Source organism: Micropterus salmoides, unplaced genomic scaffold (assembly GCF_014851395.1).
Source record: "Micropterus salmoides isolate LMB-PRFRI ecotype aquatic unplaced genomic scaffold, ASM1485139v1 Ms_hic_scaffold_10, whole genome shotgun sequence".
NCBI classification, from domain to species: domain Eukaryota; kingdom Metazoa; phylum Chordata; class Actinopteri; order Centrarchiformes; family Centrarchidae; genus Micropterus; species Micropterus salmoides.
The window spans coordinates 4255975-4278808 of record NW_024040041.1 but is presented as its reverse complement, the minus strand read 5'-3'; the positions used below and the strand labels follow the sequence as shown (position 1 = coordinate 4278808).

At 42.6% G+C, this 22834-nt stretch overlaps 1 protein-coding gene across 1 annotated transcript in view; it reads right to left on the bottom strand.

The window, feature by feature from the left end:
* Positions 1 to 368: 368 nt before the first annotated feature.
* The window catches only part of LOC119882102 (leukocyte immunoglobulin-like receptor subfamily B member 3-like), a 41064-nt gene continuing 18598 nt past the window's right edge, over positions 369 to 22834 (bottom strand). The window contains exons 6-7 of the mRNA XM_038692126.1: positions 5323 to 5496; positions 369 to 2621 (exon numbers count right to left, since the gene is read on the bottom strand). Of these exons, the coding sequence (XP_038548054.1) occupies positions 2263 to 2621; positions 5323 to 5496 (533 nt within the window). The 3' untranslated portion in view covers positions 369 to 2262. The remainder of the gene's footprint in view (positions 2622 to 5322; positions 5497 to 22834) is intronic.

Genomic DNA, 22834 nt, shown 5'->3' with positions numbered 1-22834 from the left:
AGAGAGAGTGGGACGCCACGACTGTAACAGGCAGGCAAGAACCCCAGTAGCCAATAGGGGTGGGAGAAAGAAAAAGAATAAATCAAATTAAAAAAAAAACAAAGACCCCCCAGATGCACCGCGATGCAAACGCGGAAGACCCCGACCCAAATGCCAGTTGACAAGGTAGTGCCGACGGAACGCAAAAAGCGTAACCCGCGGAAGAGCAGCGCCCCACCGCTGCGCAGCGAACAACCAAAATGCCCAAATGCCACGCAATCATCAACACCAATGCACAAGACGAGCGCACACTGCGCGAGCACGGCGACACCCAATGCCCAGCAGCCCCCCGCGAATCCCGCGTGCGAGGTCGGGCAAACGAGAGAGAGCAAACGGAACAACACGACAACAAAAGCCTGCGGAGAGAAACACCAGCAGCAAGTCCCAGCCCGGCAGCAAACGCGCCGCACAGGTCACCGTGCACCCGCCAATAAAAGTCCGCTGTCAAAATCATCTGCATGCCAACCACCCACCCGAGGCCAACGAAGCAAAACAGGGACATTATTAAATTGTTATGATAATAATTTACCCTTTAAGGAGGGGTACTGTCAGGGGGCTGCATTCAATTTAATGTATATTTGTCAAGTTTATCTCAAGTCAAGTAGATGTAATGTTGAGATGAGCAATGTGTTAAACTGATTACAGTGATCGTGATTTTACAGTATGGCTGGCGTAGATATTTTCAAACAGTAACATGGATGACTAAGTGGTCAGTTATAACATCGCCAGACTATCGCGAAATAACTGCTTTGCGAGGGAAACTGAAACTGCTCATATTGTTTAGTTCTTCTCAATTCAGTGCAATGAATAATATGAAGTTCAATAACGCATAACATTAACGTTAGCCTATAAAAGCGATAAATATAATCTGTGTGCTAGCTCGCTCTGCAAAAACCTCGTTGATAAAACAACACTAAAACAACAGATGAAACAACCCACATATTATATTTTTCATTTACTTTTGTGAAGTCAAAAGTCCACCTTCACCATTGAATGCACGTGCGCTCCCGCGGCAGAGGGAACACTTTCTATCAGGGATAACTACCCTGGCACGACACCGGACAGTGGCGGTGTAACATCCTAAAGGATCTGACTAGTTGAGACACATTTGTCTCAGCGCCATATCATCACAAGGAAGATATGTTACTATGATTACTGTAGACCAGTGGTCGGCAATAGGCGGCCAGATTGCTTTGATAGCAGAAAAATAAAAAATAAATAAATTGATAGCGGCTGGTGCTGAAATAGATATCAGTCATGACAGATACAGTTACTCACACAATCACTTCCTCTTAAGTGACTTAAGTGATCACGAACCGTTCGCAGCCTGTCAGCACCGGAGAGGGAGTGGGGCAGAGCAGGGACAGGAGATCGCGGAGCGACTGGCCCGCTGCAGTCTGTCAGTGATTGTTTCCTCTGGCGGGATGAAGTCTGATGCTCCGCATTATTCATGATAAGATTAATGCCAATAAATCATGCTGTAAATATTTTAGAGACCCCCAGAATATCACAAATCATGCTTTTAGGGGAGCTGATGTCTTATTAGGGGGAGCTAAGCTCACCCGTAGTTCGCACAATGAGTTTTCTCAGGGAAATGAAAATAAACTCCATAGGTTTATGAATTCTGATCAAACGCCAGGCACACACAAACTGCAGCACGTGCCTTACTGTGAGCATGTGCAAAAGTGTCCTTATAATCAAGTAATAAGGGGAAAACATATACGCAATTAATTGGAATTGATTTTCCTAACGGGAGTCCCGAACAGTACTGAGCTAAACATGCACATGAATATGAAATAATTTGACTCTGTTCTGGTCTGCCATATAATGGCTTGAAAAAAATTTGGCCCAATTCCAGACTTATTTGCTGACCCCTGTTGTACACTTTTCGTTCTGAAACCGCCACAGAACATGATTCTCTCCATAGCTCCAGCCTTACTAATATTCAAATTTTTCACCAACATCCTCAGAATCTCCTTTGGACTGAAAGGCTTCATCACATTAACCTTTATTGTTTTGGATTATGTGGAGTTTATGTTGGAGTCTGTGTTGTGCTGGGACCAGTAGTGTTAGTGGACTGCATGTCGTTAACTGCGGTGTTGTCGCAGTAGTCGGAGAGATGGTAGTTAATGTAGGTAAATGGCAAACCTAAGAATCTTGACGCCAACTGACTGATGCTTTAGGTGTCTCATTCCCACATTTAGACTATGCCATATTTATATTTTAATTTTCTCCATAAATGTCCAGAGTTTGTTCCACAAATGGCTGGGTTACATTTACATAGTCATCTTCATCATCACTGCTTTGGTTTACATTTACATAGTCATCTTCATCATCACTGCTTTGGTTTACATTTACATAGTCATCTTCATCATCACTGCTTTCTTCTTCTTCTCTGTTGTCCTTTACACTGACACAGGCCTCTGTGGCCTTTACAGAATTAGCTTTGGGGTGCATTTCCTCATAATCATGATCTTCACTCTTCTCGCCTTCCTCTCTACCTGCTTCCTCTTTGCGTTTCAGCCTGGTGTGTGCTGGATCAACATTCACATAGTCCTCCTCCTTGCTGCCTCTGACAGTCACTGAAACACAAGCATCAGGATAAAACGTTTCATGAATATCTCAATCAATTCTTTACAACCCTTCAATCACAAACTTTAGATGGAAGTGTATTTCTAGAAAATGTAAAAACTAAACAGTCTTTTCATGTCATGTACTGTTCAATTTAATTCAATTTTATTATATAGTGACAATTCACAACAACCGTTATCTTATTGTGCTTTTCATATAGGGCAGGTCTAACCGTACTCACATCAAACATAACAATACTGATCATATCTAGTAAATGCTCTGGCATTACGGAGGGCCTTCCTATAAGTTTTAAGACTATCTTGCCAGATTAAACAAGGTTCTTCTTATAAATAGTGATCAGTGGTCATAAAAAGGGATTCTGTAGGAACAGTATTAAATGTTCATTTTCAATACGATTTACCAGAATGAGGACGTACTAAATAAAACGTCCATCCATCTTCAACCTCTTATACTGTGTACAGGGTCGTGGGGGTGGGGGGTGCGGCTGGAGCCAATCCCAGCTGGCAATGAGCGAAAGTTGGGGAACACCCTGAACAAGTCGCCAGTCCATCGCAGGGCCACACATAGACAAGCAACCACTCACACTCATACAATTTTTAGTCCCCAATTAACTTAGCCTGCATGTCTTTGGACAGTGGGAGGAAGCCAGAGCACCTTGGATAGAACCCACACAGACATGGAGAGAATATGCAAGGAAAGGCCTGGGACGACCAAGTTTAAAACCCATGACCTTCTTGCTGTGAGGACATAGTGCTAATCACTGCACCACCGTGCCGCCCACCGGTGAACACTCTGACAGAAGCCAACTGAATCTAATTGTGAGATAAACGCAGAACTAAGGTTGTCATTCTCAACGTCCACATGAGTATTAAAATCACCTACAATAAGAACTTTATCTGTTTACGGACTAAACTTGCTAATTCGGATAAAAATTCAGAATATAGACCAGGTTATCGGCACACTATAACAAATAGACCTGGCTGCAGTGTTTTCCAGGTTGGCTTTCAAATAAATTACAATTTAGTTAAGCTTTAGAGTTGATTAGTAGGCTGGAGTTTAAGATAGCTGCACTTCGGCCTGTGCCTCGAGGAAGGTGAGTATTAATATGACTGGGGAAGGTGGATTAATTTATGCTTACATATTCTTCATCACCCCGCCAGGTTTCAGTAAGACAAAGCAGATCAATATGATAATCTGATATTAATTCATTTACTAGTACATCTTTAGATGAGAGAGATCTTTAGAGTCCACATTTAATTCTCCTAGACACCATCACTATGGGGTTTGGGCTAAGTAAACGCTGAGGGTTTTGGGTATGTTACAGCTGAAATGGAAGTGCATTTACATTACATTTATTCATTCAGCTGACACTTTTTATCCAAAACGACTTACAATTGGTACATATGTCAGAGTTCACACGCCTCTGGAGCAACTAGGTGTTAAGTGTCTTGCTCAGGGACACATTGGTCTCTCACACCAAAGGCATTTGTCTTATCCACTGCGCCATCACCTCCAAAGCGCAGAGAAGCATGTAAAACTGCGACTCTGCCTCCTGATTTCAACTCTGGATTGTCAAGGGTTTCTACATGTAAGAGCTGATCCATCCATTGTGGGATGAATACCGTTTCTCCTAATCAGACCAGGTCTTCCCCAGAAAGTCTGCCAGTGATCTTGAAAGTCCACATCGTTTGCTGGACAACACCTTGATATCTGGCGGTGGAAAGTTGACATAAATGTCATCTAAAGCCAACCTTCCAAGATGACGCTGCGTATAGCTGCCTGGGCGTTAGGTGCACTTTGTTTTATTTTGTTTTTGTTTGTAAACATAGTTTTCGGCTTTAATTCCAGGAGGTCATGGTGCGTTCCACTTGACATGGGAAGTCGGAATTTCCAAGTTCCCAGTCGTAACTTTCAACAGGAACGCCCCCTTTAGTCACATTTCCGACTCAGAAAGTCAGGACAACCGCACTACCCCCTACTTTGTGATCCAAGATGGCTGTTCCGTGTATCAACAGTGTGTAAAAGCTGTAGTTTATACTGGTTATTCCCCCCAAAATACTGTTAAAGGGTGTTTGTGCGTAGACTGAAATGTATAGGTGTTTATTCACAAATACATATGTAAGTAAATTAATGAGTGAAAATGTTCTCAGTGCTCTCTCATTGTTCTGATGTTAACAATGTGTGTGTAGATCTGGCTAGAATTAGTAACAATGGCAAATGTTTTTGAATAGTGTACAATTTTTCTGTGACTGACTTTTGAACATAAAGACATACAGTTCACAAATACATATAGACTGGGTGAAATCTCAGAGACATGTCATAGTGTGATGTTAACAATGTGTTTTATTTTTTAGTTTATTTAGATATAGACATATGTTCATGGATGCCCAGAGGACCACTCTATTCTCCGGTTTATTGTTTCAAAAAGCATCAGACCCCACCATGTACTACTTTAATGAAGACTTATCTGTCATGGTCAACCTGATAAAAACCGAGGTCTGAACCGAACTGTGGATTTGGACAGTCATTACATACCTAGGGCTTAACCAGAACTACTGTAGCATTAACTGTGTAGCAGAGAATTAGCTGCTGTAATGAAGGCTCTAGCACATTTAACTGGTTTCAGTTAGAGCAGCCAAATTGGCTACCAACACACAAGCACCGGACACGGAAATGAGCCAATATGCTTACCGCAGCTTGTCAATGTCCAATCTATGTGTCCTGGTGAGCACAGACATTGAGTACAGACAAGGGTTCCAGGCTGCCTGGCTCGTTGTCTTCTCCTGACAACCAGATAGACCCCCACGAAGACCAGTAGGAGCAGCAGCAGACCTACTACTGAGGAGACCAACGGCAACAAAGGCACTAGGAGAGAAAAACAAACTGAAAATTGTGTCCATTTGCTCATTTGCTCAAGTACTAAGTTACAATTCTTTTTTACAGTATACAGTATGTCTATCCTGCATATGTAGCCTAGAGGAAAAAGGAAAATACCATGTGCAAACTAAAGCCACTAGATGGCACTGTGACCTTTCGGGTATCCCCACATTTAGGCATTCCAAAGGAGTACAAAGTACAAAATGTTGGCTTCAGGTGGTGATTCAGTGGTCCGATGTTTACAGATGTGTCCACCTGTTCTGAGTTACTAGTTAGATGAGTGCAAGGCTTGCCCTTTCTGAAAGCTTTGTAAGTTCATCTTGTAGGGATATATAATATATTTGTGTTTGAGAACATTTAGCGCTGTGCATAGTAGCAGAATTAATGTTTGCTTTCATTGAATATAGAGTTGATGGCCGGCCACCACACATACACTTTAGTTAGTTCAAAGGTAAACTGCACCTTTTCAAGTTGATATTAATGAACCAAATGTTTCATGTTGTATCAGGAATGAATGTGTGGTTAGTGTGGTTTTGTTCATTTTCTTTTGTATTAATAGGACAGTTACCGCTACAGATATTCATCCACTGAATTTTTGCACTGAACTGATGTACTAAATGGAGTGACTAACTTACAGTTTGTGAGGACATTGCATATAGCCTAAGATTTAAGTCACTGTATCGTATTATTTTGTATTATACTTAAAGTGAGATTTTCTTTGTTTCAAGAAGTGCATTCCTAGGATCAGATACTGCGCAGAACCCTCAAACTCCCCTGGTAGAGAATCCAAGCTTGAGGGTGTCACATACCACCCCATGAGGGGGGATTTTGGAATAAGGTTATTTTAGTGACAAATAACATTAATATACAAATCTACTTTGCCTTCATATCTGTATGTTCTTCACTACAATGGCAAAGTTTCTCCAAAAATCACTTGAAGTAGCCCGTTCTTTTTCCCAGTACACCAAATACAGAAGCTTTGTCATGCTGCTCATATTCTAATACAGATGTGCCCTTGTCCTTGCCCTTGTGAAACCAAGTCAGTGTTGAGTTATTTTAACTTGAGTACTAATTTCAACTCCATTTTTGTTACCTAAACTTAACCAAGTAGTGTTGTTGCATAAACCTAATCAAACTGTGACCGTTAACTACTTGTTAGAGAGGCTTCTGGCAGAAACGCACTCCCACGCCAGCAACCACCACCGATTTCCATGGAACATTAGAACATGGTTGCCCACCTGAAAAATATAGTTACACCGAAACTGAGGGCTGAAAAAAGCTGTTGCTGATTTACAAACTGATATGACTAAAGTTTAAAAAGAGGAAATGTCTCTAAACTAGTTACACAACCAAATAATTTCAAGGGAATCAACCAGGAGAACAATGAAATCCCAGAGTACTGTAAAAGGGGGATGTGGGGAGACAACCACGCGAACAACAGTAGTACCGTTTATTTGCTAAAATCACTGAATTGACCCTGCCTTTACTTGGGACAGGCTTTTAATTCCTCTCGCACAAAAATGAAATAGGTGATATAGGTGATAGGTTTGAAACACTTTATTTATTTTCAACAGAATGTTACTTGTATAAAAATTATTAAATAATATCCAATACACTGCTCATTAATTTAATTCATTTTTATGAAAAGGAATATAAATAATCAAGGAACGGACACATTCGGACTAAACTAGCGCTTCAAAGGTAACGAGTCTGCACCTTTTTTGTTCCAGTAAATCTATATGAATAAGACTTTGCGGCTTGTAGTTCCCCTTAAATGAACTGAACGATTGAATTGTGGAGAATCTAACCAATCTAATGATGTGTAGCATGTTCATGCTGACTGATGATAAGTTTAAACATTAATATTTGTATTAACAATCTAAACAGCTTAGAAGCAGCTAAAGTGGGCGACCCGGCGGGGTTTAAGATATTTATACATCCAAAGAACATACCAGGCCAGTAGAAGAGGCAGGCGCCTATTTGGGACTCGGCTATTAATTGAAGTTTTACTGTAAGCAACACACATAAGAGAACAACTGAGGGAGAATGAAAAGGAGAAATAGTCAATCCAAATAAATAAACAACACAGCACAGCCATGAGAAGGGAAATAACAATTAATATAAATAAATAACTTAATGGAAAGCATAAAGACTAACACAACTACAAGTAGACAACCATGGATAGCCTAAATTTGGGTGTATGTGTTTATGTGTGTGTATAAGCCTGTCACGGAATGTAGTTGTTAGTGAGAGTGGGATGCCACAACAGCGCTGCATAGACCCCAGCGGTAGGCAGGCAAGAACCCAAGCAGCCAGGACAACCTGTAACCCCTCAGCAAAAATAGACACCAATTAGAGTAGAAAAGTTTCAATGGAGACGGTCAGAGATCATCGCAAAATAGCACCCATTCTCTTACCAAAACAGAGACCCGAGTTGACATGACGGCATGTAACAACTTATATTCAACTTATTTTGAAAAAAGTTATGTACGCTGGTTTTCACGCACACGTGGGATGTGTAAAAATGAATGTGACGTGAGAATGTGCAGGCCATGGCGCAAACTCTTGAGCTGCGGTGAGAATGTGCGCACCCTCCACAAACTTGTCTGTCTCTGTCAGTGAACTCCAAAGTGCCAAAACTCACCAAATGTTTCAAAATAGCATTTCCACTCCTGTTACTGTTCATATGTCAATGAAGCAGTCAATCAAAATAAAAGTTGGATCATGTACGTAGTGGTTTAATATCAAAACAAAATTGAATGTGAGGGGAATAGATAATGATACCTCTAACATATTTAATTTCACTTCATATCACACGTTATCACTTTAACATTTAAACCTTCAAACCCAGCAGTGTTATTTGTGCTTGCGCTACCAAGCCATAAGTATCTTCACTATCAAATCAACGTTCGCTAAATATTTCATCAGCCCCCCTGGAACCCAGAGCGGAGAGGGTCAGAGTGTAGCCACAGACACTTATGGTCAGTTGTGAACCTGCCAGCCTAAAGCCAGGATTATATCAGGTGGCAGGATGCAGGATCGCTTGAGTCCTCTTCAGACTTTAACTCTGCTAACTGATGGAATTATCACCATTGTACAAATCCGAGCTAACATCAAATAGCATTAAAGAGTTGCAGAACAGAGTGTCAGTAGTTTTTAATCACATCCTCTGTGCATGCGGAGGTTTTTGACCGCTTCCTGGTTAAAAACTTCCGCTTCCTGACATAGGATCATGAAGGAGGTTGTGATCAGACGCTCCGGAGGCCGTCTCTACCCTGCACCGGCGGGTAGCCCTTCTCTCAGGTCTGTTACTGCTACTCCAACACAACACTCGGCAGCTCACACACTCCATCCTCAGTCCGCACACAGTGTTGAAGCAGATTCTGCTCAGTCCTGCTCTGGAACCCCACAACTGGCATCTCCTCGTCCTCTTTTCTCCCCAACCACACTAATAATTGGTGACTCCATAACCAGAAACATCCGTTTCTTTAACGCTACCACTCACTGCTTCCCCGGTGCCACCACGGCTGACATTTAAAAAAAACTCCAGGTCCTGATGGCGTCGCTCCTGTCCTCCATCTCAAGATAGTCCATGTGGGAACAAATGACACAGCTCTTCAGCAGTCTGAGCTGACAAAATCAGATTTTAACCGTCTTTTTAACTTTTTAAAGCAGTGTGGAAAGTCCGTTTTTATCTCTGGTCCCATTCTCACAGTTGGTCGCGGTGCTGGCCGCTTCAGTAGACTCCTTGGCCTCCACGACTGGCTCCAGTCCGCCTGCAGGGCTCACCGTGTGTCTTATGTGGATAATTTTAATATTTTCTGGCAAAGAATGTCTGTTTTTAAGACGGACGGACTTCACCCAAACAAACGGGGCTCAGAAATGTTAGCTGCGCACATATAGCATGTGGTGCGGTCCACACGTGACTTACGTGAATGACTAATCATTCATGCAGCACACCTGGACGCACCACCGCTCACTGAACAGATCTCTGGCTCACTGCCACAAACAACTGTCTCCACCTGCTGGCATTTAAAGCCGTCTGCTACCAGCGCTGTTCCAAAGACTTCTATTCCTGTCATCATCACGCATAGACCAGTAAACCGAAACGTGCACATCCCACACAGAAATAATAGTAATCTTATAAGGATTAGGACAACTGCACCAACTCCAGCACCCAGAACAAACTCATTTAAAATGGCTCTCTTCAATGTGAGATCACTTTCAAGTAAGACTTTTATCTTAAATGATTTTATCTTGTCTGCAAATCTAGATTTTATGTTTTTAACTGAATCCTGGTTGCAAATGAATGACTATAGCCAGCTAGCTGAACTGTGTCCGCCTCAATATGATTGTTTTAGTCAACCGAGGGTCAGTGGTCGTGGTGGTGGGTTATTGAGCGTGTATAGGGAAAATTTAAAATGTCATCAAGTACGCTGTGATGAATTGAACTCCTCCTAAGTTGGAGGGCTGCAAACTATCATATTTGTTATAATTTATCGCTCCCCAAAACCGCCTGGGGGATATTTATCAGAACTTCAGAACAAATTTTTAACTACTCTGGTTTTAAATTATGACAGAATTGTTCTTCGTCAGATTTTAATATTCATGTTGATGACCCCAACAATGTTAATGCAACTGACTTTTTAAATATGGCCACTTGCGTGAACCCACTTTTAAAGAAACCTGGTTTAGATCCCTCCCTCCCACATAATTTTAGACCAATTTCAAAACTGCCTTTTATTGCAAAGATTCTAGAAAGAATTGTGTCCAAACAGCTGCTCACTGTACTGGAAAATAACAAAATATTTGAAAAGTTTCAGTCTGGTTTTAGGAAGTACCACAGCACTGAGACTGCCCTGCTTAAAGTCACCAATGACCTTTTAATGTCTGCTAATGAAGGCATGTGCTCAGTCCTGGTACTCCTGGACCTTAGCGCTGCTTTTGACACCATTGATCACAACATCATGTTAGACAGACTGAGGCACTGGGTGGGGATCTCTGGTACTGCCCTAGAATGGTTTTCATCCTACCTGTCAAATAGGAAGTTTTGCGTGTCTGTAAACAACTATGTCTCCTCATTCTGTCCAGTTAAATATGGTGTGCCTCAGGGGTCGGTCTTAGGACCCATTTTGTTTTCCTTGTATCCGCTTCCCCTTGGACATATTATCCATAAACATGGCATTTCTTTTCATATTTATGCTGATGACACACAAATATACTTGCCTGTCAGATCCACAGACCCTGGAATGCTGAGTTCACTTAACAACTGCCTTTGTGAAGTTAAAAAATGGATGTCAAATAATTTCCTCCAGCTGAACTCAGACAAAACAGAAATCCTGGTCATCGGGTCTCAGCAGATGGCAAATCAAATACTGCCATCTGCTGGTTCCCTAGTAAATCACATTAAGCCTGTGGCAAAGAACCTTGGTGTTTGGTTTGATAGTAATTTAAATTTCGAGCAGCACACCACAAAGCTTGTTCAATCATGTTTTTATCAACTTAGAAATATAGCTAAAATTTGATCTATGTTAACTTTTAAGGACACCGAGACCATTTTACACGCCTTCATCTCATCACGCCTGGATTATTGCAACAGCCTTTTCACCTGTTTAACCCAAAAATCTATTGATCGACTCCAGACTGTCCAGAACTCAGCTGCCAGGCTTTTAACCAGAACAAAGAAATATGACCACATTACTCCTATTTTACCTTCATTACACTGGCTCCCAGTATGTTTTAGAATTGACTTTAAAATTCTATTGATCACTTTTAAAACTCTTCATGGCCTCTCGCCTTGTTATATTTCTGAACTTTTAGTCCCATACACACCAGCACCTTGAGATCCTCGGGCAGAGGTCTGTTGTCTGTTCCAGAGTCTCGACTGAAAACTAAAGGGGACAGAGCGTTTGCTGTCAGGGCCCCGAGGCTCTGGAACAGCCTGCCCGAGGAAATCAGGTCGGCTGAGTCAGTGAACTCTTAAGTCCCTTCTTAAAACATATTTTTATAGGAGAGCCTTTCCCGATTTTATTTGATTTTATTTTATCCCTTTTATTTTTATTGTATTTTACTAATTTTATATTTATCTGTATTTTAGTCTTTTCAATGTTTTCTTGCTTTTATCTTGTATTGTTTTTGTAGTATTGTCTCTTGGGTATTATTGTCTTTACACTTGTTAAAGCACTTTGTAACTTGTTTTTGAAAAGTGCTCTACAAATAAAGATTATTATTATTATTATATATCACCTTTAGTTTTCAGTTTAGTTTTCGTGTGTAAAATCGCTGCAGTGAACAGACTGAACAGACGTACAAACAGATCTGCATTCTCACCTTGACTAACCCAGCACATCTTCACCACCTGCACATATGGACTGTGTATATTAAAAATGTCTGGAAATAAAGCCAGTGACAGCTCTCACACAATCGCTGCTCTCCATCCTCACCATCAGTCCTCATAATGCAGGCCAAACCGAAAAACCAACATTAAAAAATGTGTTCACCTGTTTGGACCTTCGGAGGTGACGCTTGTATATTTCTGATCATAGTAATTTATGGGAGGAGCCAAGGCGGGGTATGTGGTTCGTGAATGTGCGCTCAATTTCATGTATTGGGAGGTATAAAGGAAAAGTGCGCAGGACCTGGCTTTGGTTTTATACATGTAGATATTTCTGTGCGTATGTACTTTTCAAAATCTGTGAGTACATCATCTTTCAGTATGAAAACTGCGCAGTCTTTTATACATATGGCCCCATACCTTCACTATTACCACGGACATAAAGTGATGTTTGTTTGCACATTATGTCTGTTTGAGCCAGATAAAAGTATGTTTAGATGTTAAGAGACTGAGCGATACAGCTTTAACATGCTGCACACGCAACGCAACGCAATCACTATTTCGGCACCACACCTGTCTGCTTTGCTGTCCAGTCTCTTTGGCCATGTAAAATCTGATTTCAGGTCTGTTAACACCTTATACAGGCTATGATTAACACACAGTTAAAATCGGGGACATTTCCGGGGAGAGCTCCAGACGGGGACAGGCCACCAAAACCGGGGACTGTTCCTGGAAAATGGGGGAACGTCTGGTCACTGTAGTCTGGAGGCCGATCTTAAAGAGGTGGTATTATGCTTTTTGGCTTTTCCCCTCTTCTTTATTGAGTTATATATCTTTTTTTGTGCATGTAACAGGTTTGCAAAGTGAAAAAGCCCAAAGTCCAGCCCAAAGGGAGTTCTCCCATCTCCCACAGAAAACTCTGCTCTGAACCGCTTGAAAACAGCTCGTTTGTAGTCCAGCCCTTCACTTCCTTTACTCACAATGAAAACGCGTCAAAGTTTGCCAAGTGGCTAGCGGGGTCAGGCACGCCCTCAAACCAAGCTAGTCTGAGCGGAGGCCCTTTGGCTCGACTCGCCTTTGTTTGGTTTTCCATTGTAGAAATGTTACACCTGTACCTGTGTTGAATAAGGCCTAAATCAAAATCCTAAATCAAAATCATGTAGGCCTAAAGATCATGTGAATAAGGCCTAGGCCTAACTCATGTGGGCCTGAGGATCATGTAGGCCTAAAGCCTAGATTGATTGCATAAGGCCTAAATCCTAGATTGATTGTTAGGTTCTTTTTCTATATTTATACACATTATCAATGGTTTGCAATATGTTATATCTACTGAGTGTTTTACTACTGAGTATTCTTTTAGTGTGAAGTCTGACTGCTGAGTGTTTAAACTACTGAGTGTTTTACTACTGAGTGCTTACTACTGAGTGTATACCTACTGAGTGTTTAAAGAGTGAGTTTAAACTCATATTTTATTCTTATATTCTGTGTGTTTATCATACATTATTCCTATACTCTGTGTATTCATGAACGTGTGCTTTTTAATGAGCAGAGGAGCTGCTCAGGCCGCGCAGGCAAAACCTAGCCAACCGTAACCCGCTCATTAGAAGCAAGGCACATGCAGTAAGTCACGTACGCCAGGGCTGAGATCATCGCGAACTGAAGCCAAGAATGAGATCATGACATGTTGTGATTTATGGCGCCTGGTACGGCTAGGTACTGCATGCAACCAAGCTCTGCGCTGCTGAAAGTTAACTTGTATGAGACAAAGCACCCTCATGGTTGGCATTGCTAAATCATGTAATTGTTCATTGAATCACGTTATACATGTATGAAATATGTTATTCCTTATTAATTCTTTTAAAAAATACGATTGTAAGTGTTTAAGTTTTAATGGTGTCAAACTATGCCTGTATAACTTTTAAAAAATACGGTGGGACTGAAGTTGAAACATATTGGTGGATTTTCTAATCCAGTAATGTAAAAAATATAAAGAGAGATAAATGGTAACAATAATTACATATAATAACAGCTAAAAAGTGGAAAATGTAACATCAATAAAAGGGTTAATTTGGTAAAACAGTACAAGAAAAAGGCCACTAGATGACAGTAGAGGATAAGAAATCCACCAAAGGGGAGGAATGGTCAGCGAACACCATAGGTGGAGTTAAGATGTAACGCCCACCTGAAGGGAGGGACAAGGTGGAGCTTAAGGTGAATATAAGGCGATGTTCGCTGACCACCAACTCGGTTCCATCCTGAGACCTGCAGGGATGTTGCTCGGGTTTATCTGTCCTTTATTGGAATAAACTCTTTTGCACCGACTCTTGACCGTCTCCAGTGAAGTTTTTGACTACGCCGTCTTTTGACTAAAGAAGAAATCTAATAGAGTAATTTTATTGAGTTTATTACGTTGGTTAGGGTAGGGACCAGGTCTTTTACTGGCCCGGCCGGTCCTTATTTCCGACCCGACAATTGGCGAGGCCAGCCAGGAGATTGAGTCCAGAGGCCGAGAGTTTCTGACCGGGACGGACAGCCTGTATCTGAGACACGTGGCCACATAGAAAAGGTAAGCAGAATACCTGTTTAACCAAAATTCTGCATTTTAACTGTGTCTGAATACGGGATTTTCCGCCCAGGTGTGAATCTTAAAGTCTCCTCAATCTTGAACCTAGAATAAATTTTGAGTGCTAAAAGCAGTAAATTAAGTAGAAAATATTTTACTAAAATATGAAATTTGGATTGTAATGGTGAATTGAAACTAAATAAAGAAAGGAAGTAGACGCTGGAGGGTAAGAGTCGGTGCAAATCTAAATGCAGGCAAAATGCAATAGCAGCTAAATTTGCATGTGTGTGTGAACCATGGTGCGGAATATGTCTATGTCAAAGTGTGCAAAGCTAGTAGAATAGATGCGCTTTTTGTGTTTAATTGTTTGCTTTTAAGGGTAAGTAAAATAAGTGTTTTCCAGCCATCATCGTGAATACCGCTGTTTTTAAAAATCGCAGCGCTTCGACTTAATGTCGGGGAGCTTCGATCCAATTAGAACAGGACTGCATAGGCGTGGTGAGCTGATGAAGAGATAAGAATTTAAAGCCATTGCGGATACCGCTAACTTGGAGAAGTGCAGAATCACAGCTGAGTGCTGGGGTGCTTCACTCACTAGGTCAGGGCTGACATGGGCAAGTTGGCTAATAAATAGTCATCACGTGGCTACCGCGAGCTTATATCGCAGGATTTCAACTGAGTGTTGGGGCTCTTCGATGGTAGGTTCGGACTGAACGGGCGGATGTACTATAGCACGTTACCGCTAGGAGCCTAAATAGGACTGCGGCAGGATAGGAGAATAAAGCGTGCTTAAAGAAGTGTTATGCGCTCATGTTGAGGAAGTGAATTGAGTAGCGATTTATAAAGACAGATTTTGTGTTGAGGAAGTGAATCATTTCTGTCTAAGCCCTCATGTTGAGGAAGTGAATTGAGAGGCTATATTTATGTGTAAATTGGGCCTGTGTTGAGGAAGTGAATCAGGTCCACCAATTTGGAAATAAACCTAGGCAGAGTAAATTGAGTCTGTGTTGAGGAAGTGAATCAGGCTAATTAATTTGGAAATAAAACCTAGGCAGTGTAAATTAAGTCTGTGTTGAGGAAGTGGATCAGACTATTCAGCTGAAAACCTAGGTAATGTACATAAGAGTCAGAAGCCGGCAGGAGATAGGAGTCAGAAGGCGCACGTGCATGTAAATACTGCTGAAATAGAATAGGTAGAGTGAAAAGGGTAAAATATATACTTGAACATATTTAATCAATGTAAAATTAAAATTGAGTGTCTAAGAGTAGTGAAAGGCGTGTAAAATAAATGATGTCTATATATTAAATTTGATTGACTAGTGTGAAAAAGTTGTTTAACAATTAAAATTTTGTAAATATTATTAAAGGCTTCTGAAGCAGCAATACTGATTAAATATTTGTGAAGAGAGGAATACTGATAGCTAAAATAGCTGTGGAAGAGAGATAAAGTGTATGGAAGAGGGAAATAGCAGTGAAGACGAGCTATTTTTGCCAGAACACTACACACAGGAAGGAGATATAGGAACACAAGGAATAAGAACACATTTTTGGTTGGAACGAACCTGTAAGGATGAGGATGGTGTAGAGCAATGGCAAACTGAACAAGAGATAAATCAGAAATTGTGGCAGTTGACAAAATTCATTAATTTGGCACAAGTGCAGGACGAGTTTCCTGACGTGCCGTGGAAAGAGGTGATACGCAGGTGGTGGACACCAAAGACACTAGCACTAGTGTTGGAGCGGCTGTGCAATAACCCTAGTGCTACTGTAGCCATACCTTTAGGTCCAGCATTGGGATTGCCCGCAGGGTATGGTATACCAGGGCGCAATAGAGTGACCTCAAATCCACGACTGAGCTTCACAATAGTCCCTAGGAGAGTTAACTGGGAAACAGGCAAATTTGGGTGCATTACAAAAACACCAGCAGGAGACGGAACGGATAGATTAGAATACAATCCCACAAGGGAAAGGAAATATAAGCCAGGAGTTACAGTAGATAAGATATTGGTAACGATAAAAACTAAAAACACAGACGAGGAACCAGAGATACGTAGAACAGCACATAGTGTAAGACAGGGCTATATGGGGGCAGGAATGGTGAAGGAACAAGGGAACGCAACTCCAATGGGAGTGGTGATAAACAATCACCAAGATCAAAAAGAATTTATTGAAAAATGCATGAAAAAGTGGCATGGGAGAACAAAAGGAAAACTAAAGTGGCCTTTACAAGGCACCTTCATGGAAGCATACTGTGATGAAGTGGCAACAAATATAAAACACCATAAGTCCAGAGACACAAGTGAGAAAAGAGAAGGAAAGCGTGCAAGGGAAAGAGAGGTGTTAGGTTGGTTTAAATTTGAAGGGTATCGACACATGCATAAAGATCAACCCCCCAAACCTCCACCAGCAGTTAAGAAAGTAATGATAGAACAGGAAGTGAAAACAAACCAGGGACAGCAGAAGGCCACTGCACCTGAGTGGTCAGCCAAACCACCACCGCCTTATGCCCCAGATAGTCGCACACCTAGGACAGGTATTTATCCAGTACTAGAGACACTTGAGGGAGAGGAGAGACAAGAAGTAGAGGGAGAGCTGCAGGGAAAGTTTACGATGACCCTGACCAAGCAGACTCACAACAAAGAAAAAGACAGAGGATGGACTGCTAATGCTGAAGAAGATCAACAAGAGAGAATGACAGCAGAAGAGATGGAGAATGAAGAGGGAGGAGAGATGGACTGGTGCCAAAGAGAGTGCACGCCTAACCCTGCAACGCTTCATCTATTGGGCAAGGCATCCCGAGGAACAAAACCTCAAGTTTCTCTAAGCATGAGCGGAGATTCACAAGGAAGAAGAGACAGAGAAAACTACTACCAAGAGGTGAGAAGAGAATTCAAGCCTGAAGTAATGAACAGAGTGGATTACTGGCTAAAGGAAGTAAGTGCTCAGACATCACCAAAGAAAGAAAATGGGAACCAGATGACAGCAGCAGAAGACACACCAGCAGAGATACAGCTGGAGGAGAAGAATACACCCCACTCAAGCTGTCAGATTTGCCAATCACAACAAAGCAACAACAACAGGAAAGGCTGAAAAGACAACAAGAATGGGAACAGGCCAGCCCCAAGACACGAGAAGAACGCATGAAGGAAATGAAAACACTGGATGAGACCATCCGTAGAGAGGAGGAGGAGCTACGCAGGCTGGAAGCAGAAGAAAAGAGGCTGCTAGCACAGTGGGACAAAATCCGCAAAGATTCAGACAGAGTACTAACAAGCACTCCACACAGTGAGAATGGAGCTGAGTGGCATCATGACAACCGAGAGTCCGACACATGCAGAAGCACAAAAAGTGTTGGAGAACGTGGAAACCAGAGTGCATGAAATGACCAATCGACAACTGCAACAGATTAATGGCACTAATGATTATGTAAAAGTGCTAAGGAATGGAAGAAGAATTGTACCCACAGTTCCCAAGAAGAAGCGATCACGTGCTACACATATTCCTCTGCTAGAAGAAGAAGAAGAGGAGGAAGAAGAATATGAGGAGGAAGAGGAGCATCATCGTGGACTCATGTGCCCACTGATAACAAAGGCTCAAGGACAAACGGCATATGTAGCCTGGGGATTCGCTGACATGGTGGGATTAGCCAGCAGACTGCCAGATCTAACTGAAGGTGCCAATAAGTGGATCACAGCACTGGAAGAGAGTACAGCAGGAGTGACACTGGCTTTAGGAGACATCAAAGCCCTATTGATGCATGTCGTGGGAAACACGCCACGGAAGACATCATGATCGCAGCCAAACTACCTTTGGTAGTGAAAGGAAACATGGCAGATGGCATAGGCTTTAGTGGACATCGGACTAGAGTATGGGCTGAGCTGAGAAGACTGTATCCGGAGAAAATGGATCCATCCAAATTGGATGGTGAAAGGCTGAAGGACGATGAATGTCCAACTAAGTTCCTGATAAACTTCAGAAGAAGTGGAGAGATGAAACTGGAAGTGCTTGGAACACCAATGACACCACGAAAAGCCTGTTTAAAGTGATGATAAAGAAAACCATGCCTCCAGGGTCCAGAAGCGACTGGACAATGTGGTTGGACTCATGAAATGGAATGGCCATTGTTCTCTGAACACATTGTACATCATGTGGAAATTGGAGAAAAGAAAAACAAAGAGAAGAAGAAGCAACAAAAACTTGGCTACCAAATTGACCCAATTACAACTGAATGAATTAACTAAAGCAAAGAAGGAGAAGAGCAAGACACAAGCTCCAGTGGTGACCGCAGAGTTATCTCAGCCAACTCCTCCTGTAGTTGTGGCACCGCAGGCACCTGCAACGACGCAACCAATGGCACTAGCACAGCCACCAAAGGTACCCCCAATGATGACACAAGGAGGTGTGCACCCTGTGCCACCTCAACAAGGCTACCCACAGCAGGGTTATCCACAACAGAGCTACCAGCAGCGAGGAAACTACCAGCCACAAGGGGGCTATCCACCCCAAGGAAGCACAGGAGGATACAACCGATACCAGACACAGCAGAGACCCAGAGGTGGCCCAAATAGACGTGGAGGATGGAGAGGCCCAATGGGACCATCACCAATGCGTCGCACACAATCCAATCCACAGCTGAACCAACCACAAGGGGCGTTGAACACTTGCTGGGGATGTGGAGAATCTGGACACCAGCGACGAGACTGCGAAACCCATCCTTGGGAAGGGCCGACGTATGGATGGCAATAGGGGAGCCCAGAGGAGCCTGAGGGGGAATTAATAGGAATAGCCATCTCATCACGACCACAAGAAGAGCCTACCATGACAGTTACGATTTATGATGAAGATCACCAATTTATGGTAGACTCTGGAGCCACATACTCTTGTATTGGAAAATCCGGCTCAAACCTCCCCCTCTCAGAGTCATCAGTAAAAACAGTAGGCTTCTCTGGGAAAACACAAATAATACCTTTAACACAGCCGGTACCAATGAAGATTGCAGGAAAAACTATTGTGTCACCATTATTATACTCTGACAACACTCCAATGTGCCTGATGGGACGAGATTTACTCTGTCAATTAAAGGCTCAAATAATGTGCACCCCAACTGGATTGCACATAGAGTTTCCAGAAGATCACACAACCTACAGAGTGGCAGAACACACTGCAGGGATGATGCCCCTAACCAAATTACCAGAAGAACCACCAAGAAGAAGTAAAAGAAAAATACAGAGTCATGCCCAAGGTATATTGGATTAAACTTCAGCTGCGTTCCCGGCTGCAGCAACTATGGGAAACACAGACGACAAAAGCACATCTAGGAGAAATTGGCAGAAAGCCCCAGCTGCCACTACATTGCACCCTCCATTATGATGAAAGACAGCAACACCAAGATTATGAAACCTTATGGGATGAAGTGATCAACAAGACTCTGCACTATCTGACAGTCCAGAATGTGTACATAGGACCTCAAGGAGCAGCGGCAGCTGTCATCCTCCCACCAGAACTGCAAGATTGGTTCGCGGTTTCGGGCTCTGTCCCGCATGTGACCTTGCTTGTGTCAGAAGGGTATGAGTCCCATGATTTAGGACCTATGGTTAAGGGAGCATTACAGATACCAAATTGGACACAAACACATGATGCAAACATACACATTCCTCAGATAGACAATGCATGAGAATAACACTGACAGCAGTCGATGAGGGAATAGCAGAAAAAGTGATAGTTGATAGGGGACCACAGGATAAGAAACTGCCTCTATTAATGATGGTAACAGACAGGCACAGAGCATTATTGGATCAAGTCTCAGGAACTATGGTCAAAACACAAAACAGATGTAGGACTAGTCAAGTCAGCACAGCCAGTAAAAATAAAACTTAGAAAAGACATCACATTGCCATACCAAAGACAATATCCACTGAAACAGCATGCTTTGGAAGGAATCAGACCTACAATTGAGGGTCTGATGAAGGCAGGGGTCCTGGTCAAAACACAGAGTCCCTGTAACACGCCGATCTTCCCAATTAAAAAGCCACATTCAAATGATTACCGATTGGTTCATGACCTAAGACAAATAAATGCCATTGTAGATGCAGAAGTACCTGTCGTTCCGGACCCACACACCTTGCTCTCTAACATCCCACCAAACACACAATGGTACTCAGTGATAGATTTGTGCTCAGCATTTTTCAGTGTGCCACTACACCCAGAGTCACAGTACTTGTTTGCTTTCACATTTGACGGTCACCAGATAACTTATAGCCGTCTACCACAGGGTTTCGTTTCAAGTCCGTCAATCTTCAACAGAGTACTGGCACAAGATTTACAACATCTAGAGGTAGAAAGCACTGTGATTCAATACGTGGACGACATTCTCATATGTAGTTCATCAGAACAACAATGTGAGGAGGATACCATGACGATATTGTCAGCATTGGCCAAAGGAGGGCACAAAGTTAGCAAGGACAAACTTCAATTCTGTCAGACGGAAGTAGAGTATTTAGGTAGAAAACTGAGTGGAGACAAGAGACTGATAGCCAACTCACAATAGAGGCTATAGCTAAGATACCAAAACCACAAACAGTAGGACAAATGCTCTCATTTCTAGGCATGGCAGGGTATAGTCGCTCGTGGATTTGCGATTACGCAATAAAAACAGCTCCATTACGAGCTATGATAAGAGCAGCAGGTCAGGCAGTCAAATCAGCCCAGTTATACTGGACTGAGGAAGCCGAAGGAGCCTTCCAAGCACTAAAACAGGATTTGCGTTCTGCTCCAGCACTGGGCAATCCAGACTATTCTAAACCATTCCACCTGTATGTAGCTGAGAGATCAGGGTTTGCGAGTGCCGTGCTAATGCAAGACACACCAACAGGTAAACAACCACTGGCATATTACAGTACAAAACTGGATAACATTGAGATGGGACTGCCACCGTGTTATCAGGGATTGGCAGCAGCAGTTTTTGCATTCAAAAAGCTTCTTCCTTGACAATGGGACATCCAGTGATTTTGTATACGTCTCATCAATTGCATGCTCTGCTCACCAGTCCTCGATTTGTTCTAACCCAAGCTAGGAAAACAGGATACGAAGTCATCCTGTCTGCACCAGAACTCACTATCCAACGGTGCAACATAGTGAATCCAGCAACACGTATGGTGCTGCCAGTAGATGGAACACCACATGACTGCATACAGGTAACAGACACGTTCATGAGAATACGCGAGGATTTGCATAATCAACCAATCCCAGCTGATTTGACATTCTTTGTTGATGGCTCTTGTTTCAGAGACGCCACAGGTAATCATGCAGGATATGCAGTGGTACAGCTAAACAAAGACAATACCTTCACAGACGTTCAAACCACCAGTGTGCCTCAACCATGTTCAGCACAGTTAGCAGAAATCAAGGCTCTGACAGCAGCCTGTAAGCTGGCAAAGGGAAAGCGTTTGAATGTATACACAGACTCAGCTTATGCATATGGAGTGTGTCATGTACATGGCAACACTTGGAAACAGAGAGGGTTCTGCAGAGCAGATGGAACTCCGGTAATACATGGAGAAGCCGTCTCTGCATTATTAGAAGCAATCCATGAACCAACCGCAGTAGCAATTATAAAGTGTCCAGCACATCAAAAAACAGACACTCTGATAGCTCGAGGTAACAACCAGGCAGATGAAGCTGCTAAACGAGCCGCAGTAGGAGAAGTTATGGGTCCAATGGTAGCAGTTGAGGATTGTGAACCACTTACAAATTTGTCATCTCTCATTGCAGCACAAGAAGCAGCTGACGTGTATGAGAAGTCCATGTGGCTAAAGAAAGGGGCCAGACAAGTAACTGAGGATGGACCCCAGAAAGGATTATGGAGGGGTCCACATGGCCATTTTGTGCTGCCTATTTGTTTAACACGCTTTGCTATAAGGAACGCTCACGGACCAGATCATTGTTCCAGGGGACAGGTACTTAGGCGCATACAGGCAGTATGGTGGTCACCTTATCTGGCAGCCACCGTAGATAGAACATTGAACGAATGTCAGGGTTGCGCTCTTTTCAACACAAGAAAGTCATTCTCAGCCCCTCTGGCTCACATACCAGCGCCAGATGGTCCGTTTAGACATCTCATAATAGACTATGTAGACATGACAGAGAGGGTAAACAGAATGAGGTATATCCTAGTAGTGGTTGACAGATTCAGTAGATGGATTGAAGCAACACCAACCGCCAGCCCGGACTATAAGTCAGTGGCAAAGTTTTATGCAGGGAAGTTTTTCCACGATTCGGCTTACCAGACAAGATCAGTTCAGACAACGGACCACACTTTGTAGCACAGGTCATAAAGACAATGCTCCAAATGTTGGGCATTAAACAAAGATTTGGGTGTGTATATCATCCACAATCACAAGGGACAGTGGAACGAGCTAACGGAACTTTGA